General features: G+C 52.2%; 1 protein-coding gene across 2 annotated transcripts in view; it reads left to right on the plus strand.

Annotated features, from left to right (window-relative positions):
- Positions 1 to 27,100, plus strand: part of VAV2 (vav guanine nucleotide exchange factor 2) — a 125,756-nt gene that overhangs the window by 59,919 nt on the left and 38,737 nt on the right. For both annotated transcript variants that reach the window (XM_035555204.2, XM_035555205.2), the window contains exon 3: positions 19,483 to 19,541. In XM_035555204.2, the coding sequence (XP_035411097.1) occupies positions 19,483 to 19,541 (59 nt within the window). The remainder of the gene's footprint in view (positions 1 to 19,482; positions 19,542 to 27,100) is intronic.

Raw genomic sequence — 27,100 nt, forward strand, 5'->3', positions numbered from 1 at the left:
AGACAATGTGACACATCCAAGGGTCTGCCCTGGAGACAGCGGCGTGGGTCGAAAGTGTCAGATGGTTAAAAACAGATGGCTTCTGGTTGTCTTTTTCTGCTCTCAGCGCTTGTGTCGCATCAGTGGTTAATGTTTTAATGAAAGGCTGGAGGGGAGGTTGGCGCTGGCGGTCTCCCTGCCTGGACATCCCCATGGTGCTGGCAGTGGTTATGGTCTTTCACAGCCCTTCAGATTATTTCTGTAATCCCTTAGATTATTCCTTTTGCTGCTTCCCATGCGTTTCTCCTCTCCTTTCCTTGCCGCACCAGGGTTCGTGTGATGGTTGGGGTCCGTGAGATCAGAGTTAGCTGCAGAGCAAACCCATCGTGGCTCCACCAGGAAAGGTGGATCGCCCTCGCTGGGCGAGCACGCACCATGTCGGGCACCTTGATTCCTGTTGGCGTGCCAAGATCCTGACGATAATGAGGGCTAATAATGTGCCAGCATGGTAAGTCTGGAGCAGACCGAAGACACAGTGGGCAGGACTATGGCCTTGGGAAGAGGCGCTGCTGCCAGCCCCGGGGGAGCGCTGCCCCGCTCCACGTGGGGTGGGTGTCGGGAGGGTGCCCTCCGTCGTGTGTGCTGCCACTGTCGTGATCACTGCCCTCAGGTGGGAGGGAACGGGGGCTTCACGAAAAGTTCTGAAAGGTTTCTCTGCCAAATGGCATTGCTGGATGGTTCTTCCATGCTCCTGAGTTCCTCTTTTGGGGTTTTTGTGATAAAAGACATTATGCCCTTTATCCGATGTGCCAGCTGGCTCGCCGTTAGAGGTGCACGAGTGTGAGTGATGAACCCCCCGTGGGCTGAGCAGTACCAACCCTCTGCATGAGAACAGGCCTCCAGGCTGTGGCCGGTCAGATCTCGGTGCACGTTTTCCCTGTTAATGACCAGGGCAGAGTCCTCATCCCGTATCTGGACTTTTTTTTCCATTCTTCTTGCCTGAAGCCCTTCTGTAATCTTAATGGAAAAGAAATCCACCCTCCCCATCCACCCATTCGTTATTGGAACTGCTAAACAGTCATCTTCAGCAACTCTCTAATAAAAGGATGTCAGTTAGATGAAGCCCCGGAGAGCCAAGCTGCTTATGGGGAGCTGTTTCAACTTGTTTCCGTGCCGGCTTTTTTAATATACTTTAATACAGTTCTGGTCCTTTTTCTGCATAGTTTTTTCCCATCAAAGCTTATCTTCCCTGCTCTTTTGTCTTACCATCGCCTAGCTTTGTGTTGGGCTTGGGGGAAGGGGACGGTGCACGGCGCAGCGGAGATCTCGATATTTATATCACAGATGCAAATGCGCGAGTGGCTCAGCTCTGTCCAGGTGGTGAAAAGCTGTGAGGTTAAAATTCTGGTAACGAACGTGCTTGTGGCACCGCAGCCGCTCACTTAACGGGCTGCACTTCCTTGTTTGTTCGTAATTTCATTTGTTTGAACGTTGCTCTGGAGTGCGGGATCGCCTTCAGCCTGCTCGCACCTCACTGTGCAGCGCTGTATGGCTCCCACCGCCGTTCTCAGGCAAATCCATCCCAAGTTCCTCGATAGCTAAAACAAAGGCAGGAGGGCAGGCGAGCTGTCAGGGGAGCTGCCGGAGGAGGAAAAGACATGGGTGTATGTGTGCTTATAGGGTGTGCTGGGCCCCAGCAGGGAGGCAGCACTGAGGATCAAGGTGTCCTGTGCACAGCGTGGGGCTCGCTGGAGCCGTCTGGGAGATGCTCTTGGAAAGATTTGATAAGATGTGTGTTCGCTCTGCGAGATTTATGGACGGACCTGGCCGAGCTTCCCCTTCTAATGTTTCATCTAATGTTCCCGTTGGCTCTGGGGAGGAGAAGCAGGAGAGCCCGGCAGCACTGGGGGACACGAGCTGCCGGCCGCCTGCCCTCTGATGGGGACCGGCGGGGCCATGCTTGTGCCTTGGCAGCTCCATTTTTCATGCAGAAATGTGCGGTGTTTTCCTAGGAAGGGCAGAGAAAGGGTCACGCAGAAGTGATGCTGGGTTTGCCACTTCCAATAACACATAGGTTGGGTCCCCGCTGCTGGAAACCAGTGCGAGCACGCCGGTTGAGCTGGAGCAGGCTCAACATATAGAGCTGAGCTGGTTCGTTTCTCTGCCTTGTGTCCCTTGTGTGTTCCCCTTTCCTCTGGCTCTTTTCCCACATGCTCTGCATCGTGTGCTCCTGCAGCACCGTGAGCATCCGGCGGCTGTAGGCACCCATGGGTGCTGAGGTGCCAGCTCTGCCTCACCCTCGTGTGGCTTTCCTGGAAATCCCAGGTGTGCCGTGGGTGTAGCGGTGCCGCGATATCCCCAGCGGGACGTGCAATTAATTTATATCACCTGTACCATGAAGGTAGTGGCTCAGCTTAGGGGTGCTGAGGTTTGCCCTGGCGGCTCTGCTGGAGTCCCCAGAGGGCAGCTGGTGGGGGGCTGTGCTGACGCTGTCACTGTCACTAGTCCCTGCTCCATCCCCGTTTGTCCCCAAGCTCAGCAGGAGAGCAGCTGCGAAGCCCTGGGGGAGCAAAGACATCATTGAGATGTCTGCAGGCCCTTGGGGCTAATTGCTTTCGACATGCCCCATCCTTTGCTCATGCACCATGGAAGAGTTGTCCGGTCTGTGCTGCCGTGCTGTTAACCCCATCCAGGCCCCAATGAAGACATCCCACGTCCTGCATGGGCAGAGCCGGGAGATGCTCATGGTGGGATCGTGTGCTGCCCGTGCTGTGTTTTTTTGGGGCTAAAATGGGGTAAACCGGGCTCAGACCCATGCACAATGTGAAGGAGGAGGGTGCAGTGTAGCACATGGGAATGCACATCTTGCAGAAGGGTTCCAATATAAATCACTTGAGTGGCTGGTTAATAAGAGTTTATTATATAATTATATAATAAAAGTTAATAAAAGCTGAGTTGTTTCGGTGTGCGGCCCGTCGCTTTTATCCATGACTGTACAAATATCAGTGCCATCACCCACTATTGTGCTTGCGAACAGTTATTACTGATAACGCTCGTATCTGTTGCAGTAGAAAGCACTCTATGAAAAATACATAAGTGGGGCCTTTGTTAGGAGAGCGCTGCTGCCGCTTCTCCCCGCTGCGATAACCGACTGGGGCATTTTACTGCGTTTTCCCTGTGTGATGCAGCGATCCCTATTTTCTCTTCCTCTCCCTCCTTAACCCCTCAGCTCCCTTCTCTCGCAGCTCTTGTTCCCCAGGCGGGATTGACCCCAGGGTGATGGGGACCGGGGACAGCTGGAGTAAGGGGGGGTCTGGGCAGGGGCTGGTCCCTGCTTTCTGGGCATGCAATGGACAAAAGCAGGGAGGAAAGGAGGAAAAAAGTTTGTGCAGAAAAAAAAATGCTTTAGAAGACCATTTCTCAATGTGAGCTGGTTTCCCATTTCCCTGTCCCTTCTCTATGGATATACTTATTCACAGTCCTGCTCGGTATCAGGTACCGGCCGGGGTAAGTGATCCCGTGATAAATATTGCAGAGGAGCTGACACGGGACCACTTGGGCTCGGGTTTGTTGGTGCCCAGAGGGCCAGCCCAGGCTGCTGCCGGGAGCACCCTTGGTGTTCGCATGGAACTGACCGCCCCTCCCCAGGTCCAGCCGGAGGGGTGGGGAAGAAACCCCCGATCTCGTGTCAGCTGAGTGATGGAGAGCCCCGTTCACAGTTCCCGTGTTCCTGGCGTGCCTTGTTTGCTCCGCGGAGCTGCATTTCATGGTATGCACCAGCTGGAAAACACGTCCCGCTGACCGATGGCGAGGTCCCTCCGCGGCACTCTTGGACCCGCTGGCGGGAGGAGAATCCCAGCTCTCGTGTGACCTGCAGGGTGCCTGTGGATGCTGCGGGATGAGCTGTGTCCCTGTTGGGGTTACCGGGTGACACGGGTCACCCTGTGGGGTGAGTCTGGAGGTGGTGACCCCGGGGTGGTGGAGCCCCGGTCCTTGTGCCTGCAGGTCCCAGCCCATGCAAAATGCTGCCAGCTCAGCACAGCAAGCCTTTGGGATTGCTCAGTATCACTGTACGGGATAGCGCCAGCCAAAAAAGCAATGCTGAGGGTGCTGGGCTGTGGCAGGAGCAGGATGAGGCCCAGAGCTGTGGGTTTGTGCGGGTCGGGTGGATCCTGCTCAGCCTCCCCTGCGGAGGTGTCGTGCTGGGGCCGTGGTGCTGGAGCCACCTCGGTGGCCGCTCGCCCTGCCCGGGTCAAGCCCCAGCCCGGTCACGACTGCTCGCGGAGCCCCCCAACCTCTCCAAACCTCATTTATAGCCAGCTAGGGAGAGAATTTGCTTAGTTTAATGTTTTCTGTGCAAATGTAATTTCAGAGAAGGGAATACTCGCATAAATATACATACCTCGTCTCACCACCTTTTTCCTTTTAGTCACTCAGACGTGATTTTATTCCTCCAGCTGTAAAGCCAAGCGTGCGAACGTTAAATTGTTAAATAAGTCAAACATAATTATTCGAGTACCCAGCATAACGTTTCAAAAGTGCGGGATCTGAAATCCGACACAATGCGTGCGGGTAAACGCTTTTGTGGAGATTGTACTCCTGAGGGGGATGTCATTTTGACAGGAATATATTTTCCCCCTTTCCCGTTCGCAGCCTGTCTCGTACGGTCTCGATGCTTTCGTGGAAGTCTCATCCGCATGCGGTTCGTTTTGATGTGGAATTATTCAAACCTTTCAGCTCCATCCCTGCGGACCGCTTTGCTCCACAGGCTGATGGAGCGATACCGGCTCAGCTCGGCGCGGGGGCCCTGACGTGAAATGAAAGGTTTTTTTTTTTTTTTTGCAAGGGGTAGGCCGAGCTGCTTATTTCTTGGTAGCGCTATCAAACACTGCAACCCAGGCACAACGTTTACATCTGGCCAAAATATGTCGTGGAAAAAAAGTTGTTTCGAATCAAACCTCGTCCTTTGTAGCAGATGGGGAAATACTTATTAAAACTGAATTTTCAGTGACATTTTGGGCCCTTTTGGTCCAAAGATGTAATATAGTCTGTCTGAAAGTTTGTGGATTCAAAGGAAACGTTGCTTTTTGTCTTCCTTTTTTTGTTTTCCTTTTTAATTGGATAAAAACGAGGCGCTTATTGGCATCTTTCACAGCAGAAAGCAATCTCTTCTTTCTGGCTGCCCCCCTCCCAAAAGCCGAGGTTTGTGCCAGGCAGAGCTTTTCTCTGAGGCCTTCAGCAGCTGCGGTAGGCACGTAGGGCACGTGGGGCTGCCGGAGCTGGCTCTCGCTCTGCGCTGGCCTTTTTGGGGGTTTCACGCTATGCAAAGCACCTCATACAGCGGTCACCTCGGTTGCTTTGCTTGCTGGTGGTGTGGAACCAGCATCACTCACTTTATTGCAAAAATCTCTCTTCTGGACCGTAGCACCAAGGAGAAGTTTACGCTGAGCCTCCGTTCCTGGCCTGCCTGCTCCTGCCGTGTCAGCGTTTATTCCTCTAGCGGCTGCTCTGACCTCAGCCACCAATTCGCAGGAGTGGCTTTTGGGATGGGGCGTTAGGTGTTGGCCTTTACTTATAATGCTCTCCAGACCTCACAGGCCCGCCCGTGTGGGGCCAGCGATTCCTGTTCCCCTGCGGGGCTCCCCGTGGCAGGCATCCCCCTGGCTGCAGGGCCCCCTTTTTTAGCAGGGTTCCTTCACAACCTCAGCCCTTAACACCCCAGCCCATGTCGAAGTGGCCCTATATTCATGCAGGAAGATTTATCCCTTTTTTTCCTCCCTTCCCCCTGCAACCCAAGCCTGACCACAGCACCACCCAGCTGCTCTTTGTCTCCAGTGACTGATTAAAAGGCTCGAGGAGGGAGCATGTGGTGGCTGGAGCTGCGCTTTCCGCCCTGTGCATCACCGCGTGATTACGTCTGTGTATTTTTGGCATTTCTTCCCCGTAACGGGGCTGGAGCTCGCTCTTTACAGCCTATGTAATTTTAACGTTGCATGCTGAAATTCATCGAAGCTTCTGGCTTCCGCAGATTCCGCTTTTGCTCAATCTGTTCTTATTAATTTTTAAACACTCGCATTTCAGCGGTAGATAAACAGCTGGTGACACCTCCAGAGCCGCGCCGCATCCGCCGAGCAGCTGACGGAGCTCTCCCAGCACAGCCCCCAGGACCTCGCTCTGTCAGGGTGCAAGCACTCGCCGAGCCCTGCTCCCACCCATCCCTGGGCCCAATTTTGTCTTTCTGCTCTTGCCCGGTTTTCAGCCAATTTGCTCTTTCTGCTCTTTCAAGCCATTCCGTTTCGCTGCTGGTCAGAAGGGCCAAGTGGAGCTCGTGGTGGAGCATCCAGCTGGGGATTCTGCTCAAGCATCCCTGACAAAGCTATTTACGTTCCTCAAATCACTGCCTGAAAACGTCACGCCTGATTCTTTCTGTCCTTTTATTTTCTCGAAGGCAGCCAAGATCTAATCTTTGATTTTTTTATTATTTTTTCTAACAGCTGTATGGATTTGCTAGGTCTGCAGGGACCCTTAGGTCATCTTGTCTCACCCTCTGTACAGTAGTGATCGTGGAAACCCATCCAGCTCCCCTTCCGCCCTGTAATTTGTGAGCTGTGACTGTACACATCCCACTGAGGGAGCCAATATTTCGGACGTGTTTCACTATAATTCCTTCACGCGCCAGTTTGCAGCACGTTGTGAGCGATGCGTTTCAGTCGCCCACGTGGCAGTACATGTGGTGTCTGCAGAGGCAGCTGGATGGAGCGGAGACTAAATTTAACCAGTGCCACCAAATCAAAGCCCTTTATGGGTATATTTATCCACCATTGGAACACAAGCAAGGGATGTAGGTTCTGGTTATCAGTGTCTCTGGAAAGCTGCCTTGTGCATTTCTTTTTCAACAGCCCAAGGCTCCTGCCTTTCTGCAGGTGTAAGTGCATGCACTGACAGAATGGTATCAACGTATATATTCCTTGTCGCAGCTTTTTTGCGGAACCAGATAGTTCTGTACTGGACGTACCTGTGCTCGTGGTGCTTTTAGATTATCCTTAATAACCTGGAAAAATTAGGCAGTTGCTGCTGATGGGAGATCTTCTGTGTCCTCTGCATGGGAGGAGGGAAGCAAGGTGCGTGCTCTGCTGGCCTCTGGGAACGCGTCTGCCAGGAATGGTGCATCCCTTCTTCCTTTGTTAGAGAAACTTCAGGAAGGGGATAAATTGTCCCATGCTCAACGAAGTCAGTGCTTTTGGGAAAAACTAGTCATAACCTGAATTAACGTTTCATGACTGTAGAAAGTGAGGTTTGCTTCTTTGTGCCCTGTGCTTGAACTGTCACACCGTGCTCGAGGTGAGCTTTCCAAAAGGTTGCCGGTTGCGTATGAGCACAGGGCCTTATATTTACACATAACCGAGGCTGAAGCAGGGAGCTCTGTAGCACTGAGCGATTTCTCAGCTGGAGGAGCACTTTTCAGGGTCACGGAGCAGGCCCTGGTGATGTGATGGGCTGCGGCTGCGAGCCCGAGCCTTGCCAGCAGCCGGAGGCTTGAAGCCATTTACAAGGCGTGTTAGTGCTGATCCCAAGTGAGAAGGGCTGGGACCTGGGTGGCTTTGGGGAATTTTGCTTGGCAAGCCAGCTTGTAATAACAAGGAAAAAACAAAGTTTACAAGGTGCTTGCGTCCTCTCTGAAGGCCAAGAGAAGATGGGAGTTAATGAAATGAAGGTTATGCTTGCTTTCCCATGCTTTGCCATCTAACAGCCGCTCTTTCTCTTGTTTTTTTTTTTCTGCTTGACGTTGCTTTGGGTTTTGAGATGCTGGAGGCAGGGGTCCACAGGGCAGCAGGAGCCCCATTCCCCTGCCATGTCACCACCAGGGCAGAACGGGGCGGCTCAGGAGGTGGTGGGCTGGTTTCCTCTAGCACACCTCGTGCTGCTCTTCTGGGCTTCTGGTACTTGATGCTGTGGAAATGAGCACGTTTCATCAATCTGGCGAACCTGGAGCAGCCCAAAGGGCCTTGATCCTAGTGGGGTTCTCGTTGCAAGCCCTGGGTCTGGTGCAGCTGCAGGTCTGCAAATGCAGCGTCGAACAAATCACGGCAGCCCTTTGCAACCACATCCAAAAAGCTGTCTTTTAGGATGCACTTGAAAAACTGCTATAGCTTCCTACCTCATTTGTGTACTTTCATATTACAGAAATTTATTTGAGCTTAAACAAATTTAAACTGCTCTCCCCAGCGGCTTGTGATGGTTAAGCTGCAGCAGCAGGGCTTCGGGAGGGGTTTTGCTAAGCCAGAGCTGCGGGGGCAGGGGTGGGTGCTGTGCTCTGCTCAAGGTGCAGCATCCAGCTCACAGATAAGGTGCTGCTGCAAGATGTTGTGGGCTCAAAGCTGGAGAAATCAAAATGGGAAAGCTTCCGCTGCCTTCGGAGGACTTGGACTAACCGGTGTCTGTTAGCCTGGCTCAAGCTCAGAGCTGACCCCAAATATTTGTTCAGTGCCAGGGATTCCTCTGGCTGTGCTTGGACCCTCTGAGCCACAAAAGCTCAGCGTGGCAGCAGGGGACAAAGCTGTCCGTGTGCCTGAGTGCACGTATCCTGCTCCTGGTGCTGGCATCTCCTGCCTGGGTTACTGCTCTGGTGCTGGGGGGGTTCAGCATGGTTGGAGAACCACCCGTCTGCGTGCCACGGCCATGCCTGAAGTCAGGGGGATCTGCAAAATCCAAATAACTAGCTTTTCTGCGCTGTCGCTAGTGTTCCTCTTAAATACTGCTGCACTTTTTTCTTTAGCAGCTGGAATAACGGTGAAGGAAATAAGCCGAGGAGAATTTCAAGCCCTCTCTCTTCAGTAGGTAAATTGCCATTGTGCGAGTGAATTGGTTTCATATGGATGCTTCTGATTTCTCCCTGCATATGTTCATAAGCCTCTTTTGTGCTCCATATGCTTTTCTCTGACTGCCCAAATCCATTCCAGAGCAGAGTGGACATGGGAACTTAAAGGTATGTGAAAATCTGTAATATTTTCTGCTTACATCCAAGGCCTTGATCAAGAAGGATTAAAGCTAATGCAGGCTAAAGCCAGTTTCTCGGAAGCGGGTTGGGATATCCCTGTCCTGCATCCGACTAGTTGTTCTTTCCATCTGTTCCGACAAATCCAATCAGTACTGGGGGATGGGGAACGCATGGCTTTGGGCGTCACGAGTCCAGGAAAGTCCTTGAGCACAAGGAGGGGCGAGATTGAGGAGCAGGTGCCTCGCAAGCTGGGGAGGAAACTTAACCAAAGCTGCCTGAATCCAAATGGTTAACAAGCACAGCTCATTTCTAGCCCAAGTTCAGCCTGTCGTGGGCTTTCCTATGGTGCCAGATGAACACATCTGCCTGGAGCTGCTTTTTGTAGCACGATGCCTTGGCCATCCTGTGACTTCTGATACTTGCATCAGTGCTTTGGCATCGTGGGTGACCCTTTCCCTGACTTTTCCTGATAATTGTGTCAGGAGGTATCACAGAGGTGTGGTGATTATAACCACCACAAGATAGGCTCCAAGCCCCGGGGGCGACACTGAGAGGCTTTCCTAGAATCTCCAAAGCCTGTGGGGATGCATTCCTCCCTGCCTTGCAGGGAAATGTTGCTGCTGGTGTTTCCTTCCATGTGCTCACACAACTTCGTGCATCTCCGTGGCGGCTTGCTCCTGCGTGCCAACACGAGGTGATGGAGCTGAGCTCTGTGTGGCCCAATTAGCCATCGTAAATGCATTTACCAGCATTTTAAGCTAATTAGCGTTCAGGGCTTTTTTTTCCTTGCTCCTCTTTAAGCACGAAGGGCAAAGTGCCCAGCAAGTGCAGGCGCTGAGGTCAGGGCTGTTGGAGCCCGCATCTTCCTGCATGTTTCACGTCCTCCCACACTTGAGCCGATTCCATCAAAAACTTCCTACCTGCTTGTCACTTCAAAGGGAAGCGGGGAGGAGATGCAGCTACTTGCTCGTTGCAGAGCTTTTCATTTGGCACCCTGTTACTGCTCTGTGACAGCGGTGCGACCGCAGCTTTGCAGGTGCCCCAGGAGCGCAATCCCAAGGTCAGCCCCTTGATATCCGCGGGGGTGTCCTGGAGCCTGAATGCCTCAGTGGGAATTTGTGGCTGCTGGGAACATCAGTACCACTGCATCTGTGCTCACGCTGTGCTTGTGGAGCTGGAGCAGGGGTCTGGGTGACAGCAGCCCCGTGTACAGGCGCCACGGCAGCTCGCCTGCACGCGGGCAGTGCTGGGGATGAAGCAGGGGCGTCGTGGGGCAGTGCGATCCGTAAAGCTGGTGAGGGTCTGGGGGGAGATTTTTGGCCCTTTTCCAGCTGTCATACAACTGAACCCCCCCTGCAAGCCCCCAACAAACCTGGCCAGCAACTCTTTTTCTGTTAAAGGCTGGTTGATCTCCTCCTCCGTGCTTTTGGGGTCAGCTAATGCCGATCGCCCGGCACGCTGCCGCCCCGTCACCCTGCCTGCCTTCATCCCGAGCTGCTCAGCGCTCGGCATCCTTCCAGGTTAATTACAGATCCGCTGCCTTGCTAATTGGGGCCGAGGGAAGGAGACAGCTTGGCCAGGCAAGGCACAGAGCCGCAGAGCCCCGGCACGTGCCGGTTGGTGCTGCCACCCCAGCGGCTTCTGGCTCCTTGATGTGCTCCGTGGCTGGGCACTCACCTTGGTGTCAGCTCCAGGAAGCTCAGCCAATTCCTGGCTTAGCCTTTTTTTTCCCCCTAATTTCCAGGAAAGCGTTGTTCCCTGGCTTCATCAGCTTTGTTTCCAGAAGGATGCACTTTTTTAGCCAGTTTTTGTAACTCTCACAAAAGCTATACAAATGAACCCTCTGTGTTTTTCTTAAAGGCAGTTTTGCAACATCCTTGGTCTCGGGGAAAGCAGCCAGCCCCTCGTCTCAGACTCCCCCATGCTCAGGCGTTTCTGGGAATCCTCCTTGTCTCTGGGCAGCCGGCAGGAAGATGCTGAAATCTCATCTAGAGTAAAAACGAAGCGCTTCGTTTCGCCTCCCATCTGGTTCCCATTGCCCAAATATATTCCATTATTGCTCTGCAAAAGCAGAACGTGGTTGGCTTGGGCTTCACAGATCAGCAAAACCAGCGTGCACTGGGACGGGCTGGGATCACACGAGCAGTGAGGGGCCGTGGTGCTGGGCAGCAGCAAGGGGAGGTGACCCAGCGGTCCCTGGGCACTGATGGTGCATTGGAGCCCCCCAGGGACAAGAGGGTTGTGTTCAGGGGGAGAGAAATGCACAGGCAGCTCCCCTGAACGGACTGATGGTCAGAGGGAAGTGCACGTGTGTGAATGAAATTAAAATCTCTCCGTCGGCATGTGTAAAACATTGCATCCTCCTCCACCTTCTGGACAGTAAGACAGGACAAATCCTCTTCTAAAGCCAGTCCAGGATGGATCTCCTGCTGTCTGTCCCGCTGGGGCGTTTGTCCATTTGCAATCTCTGACAAGCCAAGGATGTGCTTTGTGGTCTGCAAGGAGGGACGGAGTGCCCTGTGAGCCTGCTGTTTACTCACACGTCCCTCCGATCCTCGGCTCATGTCACTCACTGCTGCACACCAGGGCTAAGATGGTTTAGGCTCCTGTTTAATTAATGCTGTTCCATATCATGCAGAAATGTGAGATGGCTGGTGCCACCTTACACCCACACTTGTGGCACATTGGTGACTCATTCCCAAGTCAGCATTTAGAGGTGCTAACAAGCTTTTCCCACAAATAACTTTTGGGACGTGGAGGCTTTTCATTTTCCTTCCTTTCTCGTGCTAAGAGCTGGCTTATTTCCGATGGCTTGCAACTTCTGTGCAAATCGACGGCGCCAAGCTAAGCCAGGTAAAACAGTGGAGATGCTGGCGGGTATTTTGCAGGAGGATGCGGAATTGGAAAGTCGCCTCCCCTGTGCCTCCTTGAGAGCATTTGAGTCACACCGCCGGGTTTTGGGAGACCTGATGTGCACGACAGCTCCCTGGGACCTCCCGGAGCGTACTGCCGTGGGCAAACTCATTGCTTGACACACTCCCAGTAGGAACTCTCCTGCATTCCCCTGCTGGAGGTGCAGCCTGCTTCCAGCAGCACGTACAGCCTCAGTGTCTGCTGGCTTTGGTGTTAGTTCACTTCCTCAAGTGCTTGGATTTTTTTTCCCCCCACTCTTTTAAAGTCCCATCAGAGCAGGCTCCTTGCTTCAGTCGTTGCCAGGACATCAGACGGTGATGGCAGGGGTAACTGCATGAGACAGAGACTCAGCATCCGTGTCGGAGAGGAGAGGCCATTAAGTAGCAGAATAAGTATTTATTGCTGTTGTGTTAGAGGAACTTGGCAGCGTAAAGAAAGCCTCGAGGTTTCGGGGCATTGATTTCTGTGCCTGGGGGTGGTGGGGAGCTGCACGGCGCATCCAGCTGCAGCTCTTGGTACTTCTGCGTGTCGGGCTGCCTTGCTCTTGCCCTCTCCTGCCTTTGCATCGTTTCTGTGTCCCGGGGAGGCGAGGGGCCTGCTCTGTGTTGGTCCTGGCTCGGAGGGTTGGCTGTGGGATGGGGACATCCCTATTACAAAAGGAACCGAGGAGCACAGGTGCCTCCTTATGGCCTTAGGGACCAGGCAGTAAGAGGTGATTGAAAACATTTGCTCCAATACTGTGTGATAGGGAAAGACAGATCGGTGCCATAAATATGGGAAAGGGGGTGTATGTGTCTGGGCAGCTTCTGACAGCGTGGTACAGTGCAGAGCTTTTCTACCATTAGCTATATATCCACCTGAGTTCCTCTTTTCTCCTCCTTGTCGGGAGACATATTTTTGCAATGCCTGCCCACTGTTATAAGGCTGCACAACAGCAGACAATATGCTGGCCCCAAATTCTTCAAACGAGGCATGTTGAAATGATATGAGACCTGTTCCCACTGGAAATCAGCAGAGACTTGGCCAGTGACTTTGATGAAATCATATTTGCGTCCCCAACACTTAACATGGGCAAATCATGGGCTTAATGCGGCATAATGCTGGGTTAAATAACCCTTTTTCCAAAGGACCAGCCGAGCAAATACATACTCCCTGCCCGCATACCCAGCGGAGCGATGCTGATCGCCTCGGGATTGCCTCCTGGACCTCTCTAGTGAGGGTTGTAAAAGCCCCGTACACACTCAAGCCCTTATTTTTAATCACACCTACGCAGGTGCCCTTTTCCGGTGGAGCCCCTGCCCTGCTGCTTTGTAAGGAAATAATGCAGGCCTTTGGTGCGCGCTCCTCCTGCTTCCTCGGAGGAGTTGTTGGTTTGGGTAAAGATGCTTTCATCTGGAAAGCACATCTCTGACGAGGCACTGCTGTTAGGGGGCTTAACCTCATTATCCTGAGAGGTGTAATCGCTTGTCCCTGTAACCATAACGCAGCCTGACACGGGCGCTCTGAGCTGTGGCTAAGAGGTCTCGGGGACAATCTGTGTCAGATGCTCACTTGAGATTATTTTAACCCTTTGCTACTCTCGTGATCGAGATTCCCTTTAGAAAAGGAAGGAGCCCTGTACGTCTGGATGTCCCTGGTGAATTTCGGAAGCAAAATCCAGCTTGTGCCTGCAGATCCTGCTCCCAGTGTGCAGACTGGGTTCCCAGCTAGCAGTCCAGCCCGGCGTGAGGCTGGTGATGTTAGCATCCCTGGTGAGCTCTCCTCCTAATCAGCATCTGGGCTTGAGGACTGTATTTACCACTTAAAAACAGCCCTTAATGCTGCACACACAGCTTTAAGAGGTCAGGGGAGCAGCAAACCTGGAGGTCCTGTCCCGCCTCAGCGATATGGAGCAGTGCTCTTGGGACAGTGCAGGAGGGGGCTGCACCCGGAGATGTTAGTGCAAGGGATTCCCTGCGACATCTGTGGGATGCTCAAGGGGCAGCAGACACCAGCTGTAGGTTTAATGTTTGCTGCGCTTGTTGGGCCTTACAGGTACTGTGCATGCAGAGCGTAAGTAATGGATCCAGAGCACGCAGGTTGTGTTTTAGCTGTGCTTCTGGGGCTGGCTCACATGCTCGGGGTCTCACAGAGCGCTGCAGGACTCGGGGCTGGGTTCGCCGAGGTGTTAATCATGGGGGAGAGGCGCATGCAAAAAGGCAGTGATGGGAAAAACTGCTGGGGACACTTTGGTTTGCAAATATCCTCCCTTGGCTGTGAGCCCTGGTGTGCGCATGGAGCTGGGTGGGAGGTGCTGGGGTGGGTGCTGGGCCCCGGGTGTGCAGCGATGCTCCTCAGCAGGTGGGTGGGCAAAGGCATACGGTGACCACTGCCACCAGCACCACAAACTGGAGCTGTCTGGGGCACGTCCTGCTGGCGCCTCACAGCAATCTCACAGCTGCTTTGCTTCGGCAGCCTTGTCCCTGCAACTCTTCACGTTGCTGGTTTTGCTGTTGGATGCCGTTATCCAGCTCAGAACTAATTTAGCCAGCTTGTATCCAAATTTGGGGTCTGCTTCCCATCCACACTGAGGCGAGGGATTTGGTCTGAGGATTTTTTATTATTTTATTTTATTATTTATATTTATATTTTATTTTATTCTATTTGCCCTTCCTGAGTTTAGGTGTCAAATCATTCCGTGTGATTTCAGGCTCTGAAACCACCTTCCCCCCAAGAAGCCTGTGCACAGAGGTAGCAACACCAAGGTTTCTGCCCAGGCTTATCATCACTGTGATGAGCTCCTAACTTGCTGCAAAGCAAATCCTCTTGTTCTGGGAATGCACGACGACCTCGCTAAGGTCTGCACAAGCCACGAGCCTGGCTCCAGCCCCTGCAGCTTGCTCCTAACTGCAGGGTTAGGGAGTTCCTCGTATGCAAAGCGTATTCCAGCCCAGCTGCCTCGGGTTGTTTTTGCAAATAACGAGAGTTTATTTTAGTTTTCTAGATGTGCAGAGATACCGCTAGAAATAAGCAATGCTGGAGGAAATAGAAGAGCAGTAAGCACGTTAATTTATTTTTTTTGTTTTGTTTTAGTTTATTTTTAAATCCGTAATTCCTAAAAGAAAGCACTGGCAGTGAGAAAGATGAAAGTTAGTGGTTTTCTTACGGTGTGGGGATTTTTGCTGGTTTTGTTTGTTTCCCGTTTCTTTGCTCAGCCAGGATCCTTGCAAAGTGACCGGTGAATTTGAGGAACCTGGTCTGAGACTTGCTTTTGTTTCTGGAAGCGCAGAACTCGGTGCCTTTCGAAAATGAGGCTCTCCGTGAGGCCTCTGATGCTCAGGCTCTGAAACCGTGTCCCTGGCCCTCCCGCTGCCTTCCTGCTCGGGCTGATCCACAGCAACGCTGTCGTACCACGGGGCATGGGGCTGGTAAATGATCAGCTGGATTGTTTGATTTAGCTCGTGGCAGAAAACGGAGGAGAGCTGGAATGTCAGGAATGCAGAGAGCATCCCTCACCCTGCCTGGGGAAACCACCAGGAATTTCCCAACCCCGTGCAGGTCAGCTGCTGGAACCAGCCTGTGGCTACGGGTACCTCTGCCTGCACTTTGTACCTCCAGAGCTCCGTTCCTGGCATCTTGTTGTCAGTTTAGACGTAGCTTTTATGGTGACTTGTGCACACTGAGCGTGGCTTTCGTGAGGAAGTTCAGTTGAGAACTGGATGAAGAAGTAATAATAATAATAACCTGCATGAGACCTTATTTAAGCCCACAGCCGGTCTCCTCCCAGAAGACAAACTCGCCCATACAAGTGTGTTTTTCCCAAGCAGAGTGTAGAAATGACTCTGCAAAACCTCCCCCCTGCCGGTACCGGGCACGGGGCTTTCCCCTGGGCTGCGGGATGGGGCACGGCACTGGGCTGTGCCGCGGGCTTGGTCGCTGGAGCCCTCTCCAGCACAGTCCAAGGGAGCTGTAAATTTGGCAATTGTTGCTCACGGCTCCTGGTGTGCTCCTGTAGCACTTTCAGGATGCTGCAGCCTCAAAACTGGCTTCGTAGGTTTGAGCAGTGGGGATACCCAAAGGTCTGAACGTGTGAAGTAATTGGCATAAATCATCGGGGAGCTGATAAGAAGTCTGGGGGCGTGCTGTCTGCCTCGGGAAACAAAGCTTCTGCGTTTCCAGTCTGCCGTAAAGGAAAGGGGAGGTATAAATAACCGGCAAACTGTAATTCCACTCAGTGTCATGTCTGCATTAGCTGCATTAGTATGTCCTAGAACTGCAGGAGCAACTAAGCCTCAGATGAGATCAGGGACCCCTTGTGCCAACCGCTGCTTGGCTGCGTAACGAAGCAATTCCTGCCCTGCCTAATAGAAAATGATAGCCGGGAGTGGCAGGACATATTACTGTGCTTCTCAGCACATAAGAACCTACTTTATGGGGAAAATGACACAGTTTAGCAAACACTTAAGGATTTACTTACTTTTAAGAATGCTGTTTAATCCTGTTGAAATTGAAAGGATTACTTGTTCTTAAATGCACGCTTTGTGCTTCCCTGGCTGGGACTGGCGCAGGAGCTGGGGTTGTGCGGGGCTTTCCTCGCCCCCAGCTCCTCCTTAGCAAAAAAATAAATAAATTCCTCCTTGGAAAAACCCTGCCTGGTGCCGGACAGTCACTGCTCGCTCTTGTTTTTGGAGGTGTAGGGCTTCTTTGTACCCGATCCTTCTTAAAAAGTGGGTCGCTTCGCTGCGTACCCGGGCGTGGATTTAGAGCCTGATCACAGGCAGGCTCATCCGGAACAGGTCCCGGGCTTTGATGTGCCGGGATGCTCAGAGACGTGGGGGTTTCGTGAAAGAACAAAGCAAAAAGCCCTGGCGTGGAGAACAGCGTGCTTCTTTTAGGTTTCCCTGGAAGTCAAACCCTCGTCATAGCTGTCTGACTCATAAACTGATCTCTGTGCTGCGTGAGCCTAATAACAGAGGGCAGAAGAGACTCACCCGCTCAGGAGGGGACGTCCCTGGGGCCGCACGGTGCCCCCGGCCCCTTGTGGTCCCGTTGGCTGGCGGCCGGGCTCTGCCTTGAGCCCGTGGCAATAATGGGCTCAGTCCCTCCTCCTCGCCCAGCCTGGGTGCAATCGGCCTGGCGGGTTTTAGAGGGGGGATGCTGGGGCACAAAGATTTAATGAAACAGCCAGAGCAGTCTTCTAGGTTGCTGACAATTTGGGGAGTAAGACCTGATTTCTTTGAGTCCCAGTTAAGCTTTAACATTTAGATTTGCGGGTTAAAGGGTGATGTTACCAGAAGTCATGTCTTTGCTTGACGCTTCCCGAAACCAAAGCAAACAAGAGCTGGCCAAGACAGGGGTGTGAGAGGGACCAGGAGAGCCTGGCTGGCTCGGTGCCCCCCAGGACAGAGGTGGAAATCTGGCAGGCGCCTGCAGCATGCTGGCCGCAGAGCACGTGGCCAAAGCACCTTTTACAGAGATCAACCTTTGCTCATGCTTCTTTTTTTTTTTTTTTTGTTAGATTACAGTAAAATGGGGAACTTCGTTGCATTTACATTTGTGGGACTACACTTCTGCTAGAGGAGCTTTACGGCTGCTCTTCTGGTTGCACAGTAATTATGGTCCGTGATCAGGGGCTCCGGGGCATCACTGTAAAAGGCAGGCAGGCGGGGATGGTGTCCTGATTGCCAGCCAGATGGGCTCCCGAGAGTGAGAAATAGGCCAAAATAGGCTCATGACAACCGTAGCAAAAATGATGTTTTGTCTAATTAAAAAAATCCCTTATCCATATCTTCTGATTAGAGGGAACTGTCAGGGGTAGCATCTTATTTAAATAAATAAATAAATAAATAAATGGAAGGATGTTTTGGTAATGCTCTGTTTTGTTAGAAGTATCATACAGGGGACGATAAAGGCTCTGAGGTGAGAAGAAAATCCCCTCTTGCTCTGCGGCTCCTCTCTGTGCTAGACGCCCATCAGGGACATTTTATACCAGGGAGAAACCTGGCCAAGTTTTGCCATTCACAGCATCTCATTTGCCTTGTTGAATAATTCAGCATCTCTGTTCTCCGAGTGGAAGTCGGCTGCGAAATGCCAGGCTGTGGCTGCTCCTTTGTTGCTGCCCTGGCTTCGGGTCCGAGCGTGGGGACGGGAGGCCAAAAGCCACCAGGTCCCCGCTGAGCGGTGCCAAGCGCCGGGCTGGCATTTGCAACAGAGCTGCAAGAAATGGTCCTGGAGCAAGTCATGAGCTGAAAGTCACAGAATGAGTTACAAAAGTGGGGAGGAGAGCAAGTAATGAGCTCGAAGTCACAAAATGTGGGGAGGAGGAGACAGGTTTGGAGCATGAAGCATCGTCTGTGCCACAGCCGGGGGAGCTGAGGCTCACGGGCATCCCGTGGATCCGTGTGTGTGCGCGTCCCCCAGAGTGAGCTTGGGGTTTGCACGCAGAGGGAAGGATTTGCATGGGGATCCGTGATCCAACTCTGCTTGGCATTTTTGGGTCATTGTACAGGAGGGAGAGAGGCTCTGAGTACACCAGCAGTCCCAGGAGAGAAGCCAGGCGTGCACTTAGGGCACGTGCGCACCTGGCTGGCTGCTCTGGAGGTGGCATCCCTCTGCCAGGGCTCGTGCCATCCCTACAGAAAACATTAACGGGGCCCTGTGGTTGGGTTGGGTGCAGGGCAGCTCCACATGTCTGTGGTGTTCGACTTCATCTGCCCAACGGAGAGCCTGGGGCTGGGGGCCCTGGGCACGGGGACTTCTCCTGAAGTCCTTTATCTGCGTCCCGGACACAGGCACCTCAATTCATTCCAGTGGGCAGGAAACCATTCCAAAGACAATAGATTTGTCTTTTCATTCTAGCTTGGAAATGATGAATATGAGTAAAATTTGTAGTTTTAGATCTGTAAGTGACCAAAACCATTCTTTGTCTTCACTTAAAACTCTGCGTAACAATTAAAAAAAGGAGCGTGCATCAAAAATGAGAGTTTTCAGAAAAAGCTGGTGTCTTTGCTGCTCTTGATTGCGATGCTGGTGAAAATATTTCATGCTGAACCAGTCCCGTCTGCTTTCTGCCAGAAGAAGGCAATGGTCTGCGCTCGGCTCTGACCAACTGTTGGTGCCTCTTTATTGAAGTGCAAGTAGTCAAAACCTTTCAATGTTGGGAAGTTTGCCTCGAAAAGATCATCGTCTTGGTGGAATGAGGCACGAGGCGCTATAAACCTTTTGAAATAAAGCACAAAGTAAGACATTTTTTTCCCCAATGGTTCTCAGTGCTGCATAAAACCCATTGGAGCAGATCTGGCAGTATTGCAGGAGCTGCAGGACGGAGTTTCCTTGGGTGACGCTGCTGAATGTGTATCTTTATAGCTGAAGGTTAAGGGTCTTTTATGCTCAGTGGTAAAAGCAAAAGCGGTGTTTGCTCTGATAGTATACTGGGAGCCCTGACGGTGATGTGCTGTGACACTGATGGGGGAGCTGGAGCCCATCCATTTCAGTGGATGGCTGTGGGAGCAGAAAGCTCAGGCCCAAATACCATGCTGCAGGTCCTCAGGTGCCCTCCTGCCTTCCTCTGTCTTCAATAAGCACACCAGGATTTTTTTTTCTCTCTTTTCCAGGTAATCTCGGCAGTATCCAGGCTCTCCTTCCACAGTATTGCTCAAACCAAAGGAATTAGGTAAGATCCTTGCGATGTGATGCTTTGAATGTTGTATCTCTCTATATATACTCGTAGCATTTAATCACATCAGACTCCCTAGAAGCATTGATATGACTGGGATAAATTGGGGTTAAGCAGACACTGAGGATGCCTTTGGGATGTAGGCAGGTACTTGTAAAAGCACCTTGCCAGCTGCTCAGGAATAGTTTACAAAGAGAAAAAGAAGTGAAAAAGCCACGAGTATGTAATGCACTGGGGAGGGATAAAGGGTGGGGTTGAGTTTGTGGTGGTGGAGGCTTTGCTCTGGTCTCCTCTGCTGCTGCCAAACAATTCCCCTTGTCAGAAATGCCCGTCCCCTTCCTTGCCACCCCCTGTCCCTGTCCCCTGGGCTCGCACCCGCTGTCCTCCCGGGGACTTGGCGCTGTCGGGAGCTGCAGAAGTGACCCGGATTTGCCAGCAGCTGGGAAATCTCTTCCTGGGGTGGAGAAAGGCACCTGATGGCTGCCTGTGTGATGGGGGTAAATAAATGGCCTGGCCGCAGGGAGAGCTGCCCTGCTGCTGGGGCTGCTCCTGCCTGGAGCCCTGGAGAGGGGCTTCAGAAAAGCAAACAGCCCCATCCAGCAGAGCTCTGACCCGCGCCTTTGTTCGGTTCAATGCAATTTGTTTGCAATTGGTTCCCTTGTTTGTGTGCATTTATATTATTAATTAGACAACGTCTGCTCATTAGGCCCAGATACAACTGGGAAGAGTTCTCAGCCTGAAGAACCTTTCCTCCCTTCTTTTTTAATTGGTGGATGTTTTTTTTTTCCTTTCCCCTTCCTTCCCTATGCCCCAAGCTGTAAAACACTTGTTTTTTTCCTTGGATCTTGTTTTGCTGCTATTCTGGTCAGGATGTAGCATAGCACTGGTCTGTGGCTGTGTCTTGGGGCCAGCCCCAAAGTGTGGGGCCAGCTGTGGGGTTTAGGACTGGATGAAGCCTCCCTTTTTACTCCTAGCCCTGCCGCCCATGCCAGCCACCCCACCCCACGATTTTTACGGCCTGAACTTTATTTTCTTAACATCACGCTTTATTTTTCCTGCCTTAACTGCACTGATATTGCTGGAGGGGAACAGCTTTTCACGTGTAAAACAAACTCTGAGTCTTCCCATCTGTTAAATACAAACCTGACAGATCCCACCCGGAGCGGGGGGAGATTCGGGGAGCGAAGTAAAACACACTGAGGGATAAAGGCGTGCTCTAAGTTAGGGGCTATTTATTATTAAGAATAGCCCAGAGTCCTGGGGAAGGTTGGTTTGCTGCTCGGGATGCAGGCGTGCGGGCTGTGGCACAGCTCTTGTGGATGTGCTGATTTTTTCTCATTCATTTTACAACCAGCATTTACAGTCCCCACTAAAATCCCTTATCTTGGAAGCCTTTTGGCACCGTAATTACACAAGAATAGCAGAGAGCTTAGTGGGGCTTTGTGTGTAGCCCTGTTTTCCCTGCGCATTAACCCTGCTCCTCCTCCCCATTGTAAGCACAGAAAATGCTCTCCCTCCCTTCACCTCGAAAATCCCTCCACGGGGCTGTCTCTTCCCATCGCTGCTGTCCCTGCAGTGCCAGAGCCCTCGTTTTTCCCATTGCTGCCAGTTTTTTCTCTTTCTAGCTAGAAGGTTTCTTGCTGCACCATCACCCGAGCCGTGGTGCGAAGCTGATCTCAGATGAATTCAGTCAGTCTGGGGGAATTCAGTCAATCTGGGGGAATCTGCTGAAAGTCAACCAGCAGCCCCAGCTCCCCAAAGGGACTGCTCGCTGGGGTCCCTCGGTTTTCCTCTGGGGAGACGCTGCCATTGGAATAAAGAGGAAAAAACTTGTTGGCTTAAGGCACGGTGCTCAGAAAACCATGGTAAATACTGCGCAATTAGGATTGTGTATGGGTTGTGTGGTCTTCAGCCCCACAGCACGGATGCGGGTCTGTATTTTAGGGCTTCAGGACCAGGCAAATTAAGAACGAAATAAATCCACCAGCCTATTACTTGTCCTTAAATAAGTTCTATGGCATGCAGGGTAGGAAAATAAAAATCAATCTTCTATGCTATTCAGTGAAGAAAATGTAAGTCTTTCTGGCTAATAATTTCTGGATTCATGAACCTTGCCAGAGAAAGCCTGTTTCACAGAGTAAATCAGATAGCTATCAGGATAGCTCTGAGGAGATGACAGAGTGTTTCTTCCGAGGAACAAGCTACAAGCAGCAAAACATGGCAAAAAACGAGTGTGAGTGCAGTGTGCTGTTTGCAGTGTGCTGCAAGGGCTGGAGATAATCCAGGGCGGCTGCAGCCCGTGCAGCACGTCCCCTGCTGCTCTGCTCTGCTCTGCTCTCAGCTGCAGGTTTCAGAAGTCCTCTGCAAAGCAGTGGCACCTTTCAGCACGTGGCATCACCGACTGAACTCCTGGCAGGCTGCTGGTTGCTAAAATAGAGGTGTGGGTTGCTCTTGCACAAGGCTGTTGGTGCAAACAGCACGGATGCTCTGGTTTCCCAGTAACTCAAGCAGCGTGTAGTCCCAAGGGCCACCGCTGGCTGCTGCACACCCGATTAATTTTTGGTTAAGAGCCCTGTGCGTAAGAAGCCCCTCAATGACGAGAGACTTGGTGGTGTCTCCTAGAAAAGGGCACATTTTCTGTCGCTGAGTCCATCAGAGAGAGGAAAGGTGGTTTTGTGGAGGAAGAAGCGTGCTGAAGGAAAGGGGATGCACACCGTTGTGTTCAGATCCTGGCTCTGCCCAGGTGCTGGACATGGCTCTGGGCAAATCCCTGAGATTTGTGTGTTTTTTGTGTTTTTTCCCCAAAAAGCTCCCCTTTGAGCTTTCTCAAGCAAACTCTCAGCTCTCAGGAGGACAGCAGGACTTCTTGCTGCAGATCCCAATAAACAAACCAGGGTTTTCTCCTCGAAGCTTGGTTTCTCGAAGCCTTTCCCGACGCAGCCCTGGTTGCTCCCCATTGCCCACGGTACGCCCGGCCCCGGCTGCCGTGCACCTGGTGCTGGCGAGCTCCTGGGGTTGCTGAGTGCGAGCTGTGGGATGGGGGCTGGGTGTTTTCATCTCCCCGAGATGCGTGTTTTTCCTGGAAGCAGAGTTTTGCAAGCAAAGCAGGAGGTTAAGGAATATTGGCTCGTGCTGCCTGCATGCATTTTTAATGCGTGCGCAGGGAAGCCATCTGAGAACGGGAAGGGGTTCGCGTGTTCAAAGGCCTTTTACCGAGGTCCTTAATCTAAGTAAATCCTTTAGATATGAACCGAGCCTCTAAGTGACTTTCTTCAGAAGGCACGGCAGTTAATAAAACAGATTTTAAAACATTTGCAAATGGGGAGGAGGGGTAAATCTGCATTTGTCAAGCAGACAGGGTCTGCAGCGGGCACGTTTGGCGGTGCTTTGGTTGTGCAGGGGGATGAAGAGGAGGAGGAGGATGGCTGTGTGTCCTGGGCACTGGGGGCTCAGGCAGGGCTCCCCCAGGAGAGTGGAGTGGTGCAGCCACCTGGAAGCATGTTTGTCAGACAAATAAATTGTAGGGATTTTTTGTTTGTTTGTTTATTTGCAAGGCTTTACTTGCAAAGGCAAGACAAACACAGCGAGGCCAGCCTGCCAAAAACATTTGTATTCGAACAAATAAATAGGTAGAAGCCAAAATGCCATGTCTTTTGGCTAGTAACCTCTCTGTGTGTAACACTCCCCGAAATCCCAGGCTGTCTGCAGGATCTGCTCTGGGCCAGCTTGGTGTGGTGCGATGAGAGGCTGCAGGAGCAGGTCCCAGCATCATGCTGTCAGTGGCGATTTAACCCAAGGATTTCCCAACCACCCTGCTTTGTCTGCAAACCCCATGCCCTGCTGATGAGGCTCAGCACTGCTATGTTTCACCCAGGAGAGCTGTTAAAACAGACTGCCGTGCCTAAAGTGAGGTTTGCAGCCTTACCATCCCCAGAGTTTCTGTGCTTAATGGCTTGCCAATAATATCAGGATGTGTGTGTGGGCTGGGAAGGGAGAGCCACGAGCATCCTGCCTGTGCTGTTCCTGGGATTATAATGCTGCTGTCGGCACGGCAATGCCTTCCGTGCCCGAGCAGAAGGAGCAGAGGGTGCCGGAGCTGCTCTGGCAGCCTGGAGCTGCTCAGCCCGGCACTGCCTGCGGGACCCTTGCTCAAATAAATCATCCTGGGGGCAATGCAGGGGCTGTTGGGAGGTGCTGGCTATGCTCTAAGTCCAGCCCCGTTACTCTTAACATCTTCATTTCCACGGTGCAAAGGCCTCCCTAAGTTAATGAAGATGCTTCCCATGAGGCCAGCAGAGATCAGGTCTGGGAGCTGGGGTGGGATGGGGAATGGCCTGCCCAGGTCACGTCACAGCAGTGATCTCTTCCTTCCCAACATCTTTGATTCTCTGATCAGCTGTGTTTGATCCAGGAACTCCTCCCCGCTTCATTCACCGTTTCAGAATTAAACCAAGAGTTTTGCCCAGGTTTCAGGACTTTGAGCCATTTCCCCATCCAAGCCCTGCTACAGCCTTAACCCTGCGCTGGGGACGACCCTGGCAATGAGGCTGATCCTGCCAACAAAGCCCAGCTCTTGCAAGGGATGGGAAGGCACAAGCCCAGGCATCGCTGGTCAAGGAGACATTCCCCTGGCTGTCCTGGGGGAGAGAAGGGAAGTAGTGGAAATACTGGGGGTGTTTGCAGACTCTCCAGCACGATGGAGGCTCCATGCTTATCGTATTTGGGCTGTGGGCCTCTGTCCCTGGGGATGGTAGCTCAATGCAGGAGGCAGATCCAGCCGCGTGTGAAAAAGGCAAGCAATTAAAGTCGCTAACGATTAAGTCTTGGAGTGTCTTCAGGCAGACTCTGATGGGAAGGTAGTTCCAGACCTCTTCTCCCGTACGGCTGCTTTTACAAGAGCTGTTGTATTCATTGCCAGTGCGCTCCCTGTGATTGCGCTCTGCCCATTATATTTTTTACTGCTGTTGTGTATCCATTGTACTCACTTTAAGTGTTGCTATAAAACGGATTTAGAAGGCTGTGTAAGGAATCCATGTCCTGAAAATTGCAAGTGGTTGCTGTGCAGCATGTTCTTGTGCTCTGGGGAGTCTGGGACTGGGACACAGCATAAAATGCATGCCTGCGTTACCCGAGCTGATAGAAACCATCCATACCTGTCCCAGGGCTCCTAGTACACATCTGCCTTGCTGAGCATCAGTCCTGACCAGCACAAAACCGCCACAGACCTTGCAGTCGTGGGGTCAAGTGGAGATGGCTTCCTGTGATGCAGACAGACCTTCGCTAGGAGCGACCAAAAGCCCCATTTGTTGATGAGCAGGACCCTTGGCTAAGAGCAGTTCTCTCCCAGCTAAGACGTTTTCAGCACATTTATTTTGGCAAGCGTGCATCCTCGCAGGCTCGCTCCTGAGAGAGCCTGAAAAATCTCACTGACATGTTTTCCTGCGCGGCCGCTTTGTAGGCTGGGGAGGTGCTGAGGTCACCCCGTAAGCATCCGCTAATGGAAGCAAAGGCAACTTCTCTCGCCCCCTCCCCACCAGCGGCCTTGCATAATGAAGGTACAGCCCTGAAGTGCACAGCTCAGCTTAGTGGTGAAATCTGGGGCTTGCTGTCTTTTTGGGTTCACCAGTCTCGTCACGGCTCGTTGCCTCGAAGGTGCTGAGCTTCCCTCGGGGTCCCTCCCTGCCTCGCCTCCCACCTCTGGGTGCGACTGCAGAGTGCCCACAGCCTCCTGCCCTGCTCGGTGTCAGCACACGGGCTGACAGGGGAAGGTGTGGGGAAGGCTGTGCTGAAATTCAGTGCTTTCCCCAGGCGTGCAGAGGGGTTTCAGGCTCGGCAGATCCAAAACAGGGGCGGGGAGGCGGGCAGCTGCCAGCACTGGGGATGTGAGGGCTCTGGTTCAGGTCCTGCCTCCTCTCGGGGCCAAGCCACGTCCCTTTGCACCCCTGTGACGAGGGGAACGCACGTCTTTTGGTTCCTGATGGACCACAGGCAGTGCTGTGCAGGCCAGGGGTCTGTTTGGGTCTGGCTGGTGTTGCACAGCAGGGCCCTGTCTGGGTGGCGGTGCTGTCCCGCGGGCACTCAGCGGTGCTGGCATGCACGTGGGAGCAGGCAGGAATATATATTTGGGGAGAGATTTGTTTTTATTGGCAAACGCTTCAGAGGGCTGCAGCTGCTCAGGTACAGCAGGGAAACTGCTGCTCGGAGTACTGAAAGATTTCCTAGGGCCACTTTGCTGCACGTTAAGAGCAAGGCTTTGGGTCTGACAAAGAGATTTGCAAATTCAGGCAATCATGGAGCTTTGTGGGGTGTAACTAACTATTGTGGGGTGTGATTTGTCTTCATGCTCCCAAGGTGACCGGGGGGAACATGTCCTGGGGATGGGCTGCTGCCCCTCCAGCACTGGGACATGGGAAGCTGGCACTGCCCCTGCTCACCATGCTGGCCATTAATTTTCAGCCACAGTGTTTTTAAATCAATTTGTTTTCTGAGTCAGACAGCTGGACCACATCCCTTCCTAGGGATTGTTACCCCACAGGGTACTTTTTCTCTTTGGGAACGATGTTTCTGGATTCCCCTTTTGATTTTACCCATCTGTTATTGTCAAAGTGGAGCTGAAGTGAGGAGGAAATCGTGCCACTTTCCAGAGCGAAGCATTGCTGCATGAGAATTTTTTTTAAAAACACGATAATGTGTTGAAACATAAAATTATACGAGCTGTTATTTTCTTGTCTCATAGTCTCCAGAAATATTTGGTTCAGATTCGAGCTAAAGATAAATCAGGGCATGCAGCTAACCCTTGGGCACTGTGCAGTGCGCTGTGCTGAATGCTGTAAGTACTCTCCTGCAAAATCATCATCTTTGTGTTATCTGATTATGTAGCTTGCTGCTTCCCTGCTGAATTTCTATCAGAATTAATCTTGTGAGAATTTCTGCGAGTTCCAGACCACAAATAAAAGCAAATCATAATTTTTCAGAAGACGTGTCTAAAATTTGGCACAGCACGAGGTGCTTCTTTCCAGAGATGAGTAATGTAACACAATAGCATGATTTTAATTAAATTCAGCAGCTTTTGGTATGCTCCGATGTGTCTTGTTCTGCGGGGAGAATTGATTCCATCCTGCTTTAGAGAATCGGACGTTAATAGCGTGCTTTTTGTCTGTCTCACAGTGCTTGACCAAAACCATTCCCTGAGCTTGTTCCCATCTCGCAGAGGGGAACCAAAGCTTGGGGGAGTGCCCGGTGGGAGAGCAGAGCTGGGGAAAGAGCTCTGTGTCCCCCCGGTCAGCTCACACCCACCTCTCGCCGCAGCCATAAATCCCTCACCCCCCCCGAAGCCGATGACGGACGCGTTCTCGGTTGCATGCAAACATCTTGCAGAACCACATGGTTTCTTTGGACGGCCCCACGGGTGCTGTGCTGATGAAAGCATTACGTCCTGCGTCACCCCAGGGAGCTGCTGCGGCCCCGCGGCAGAGGAGCGAGCGCCCCACGGCTGTCAGCACGCTGCTCGCCAAATGCTCTCGGTAAGGAAAAGGTGCTGCTGGGATCCTCGGGCA

This window comes from Cygnus atratus, chromosome 19, assembly GCF_013377495.2.
Source record: "Cygnus atratus isolate AKBS03 ecotype Queensland, Australia chromosome 19, CAtr_DNAZoo_HiC_assembly, whole genome shotgun sequence".
In the NCBI taxonomy this organism is placed as follows: Eukaryota; Metazoa; Chordata; class Aves; order Anseriformes; family Anatidae; genus Cygnus; species Cygnus atratus.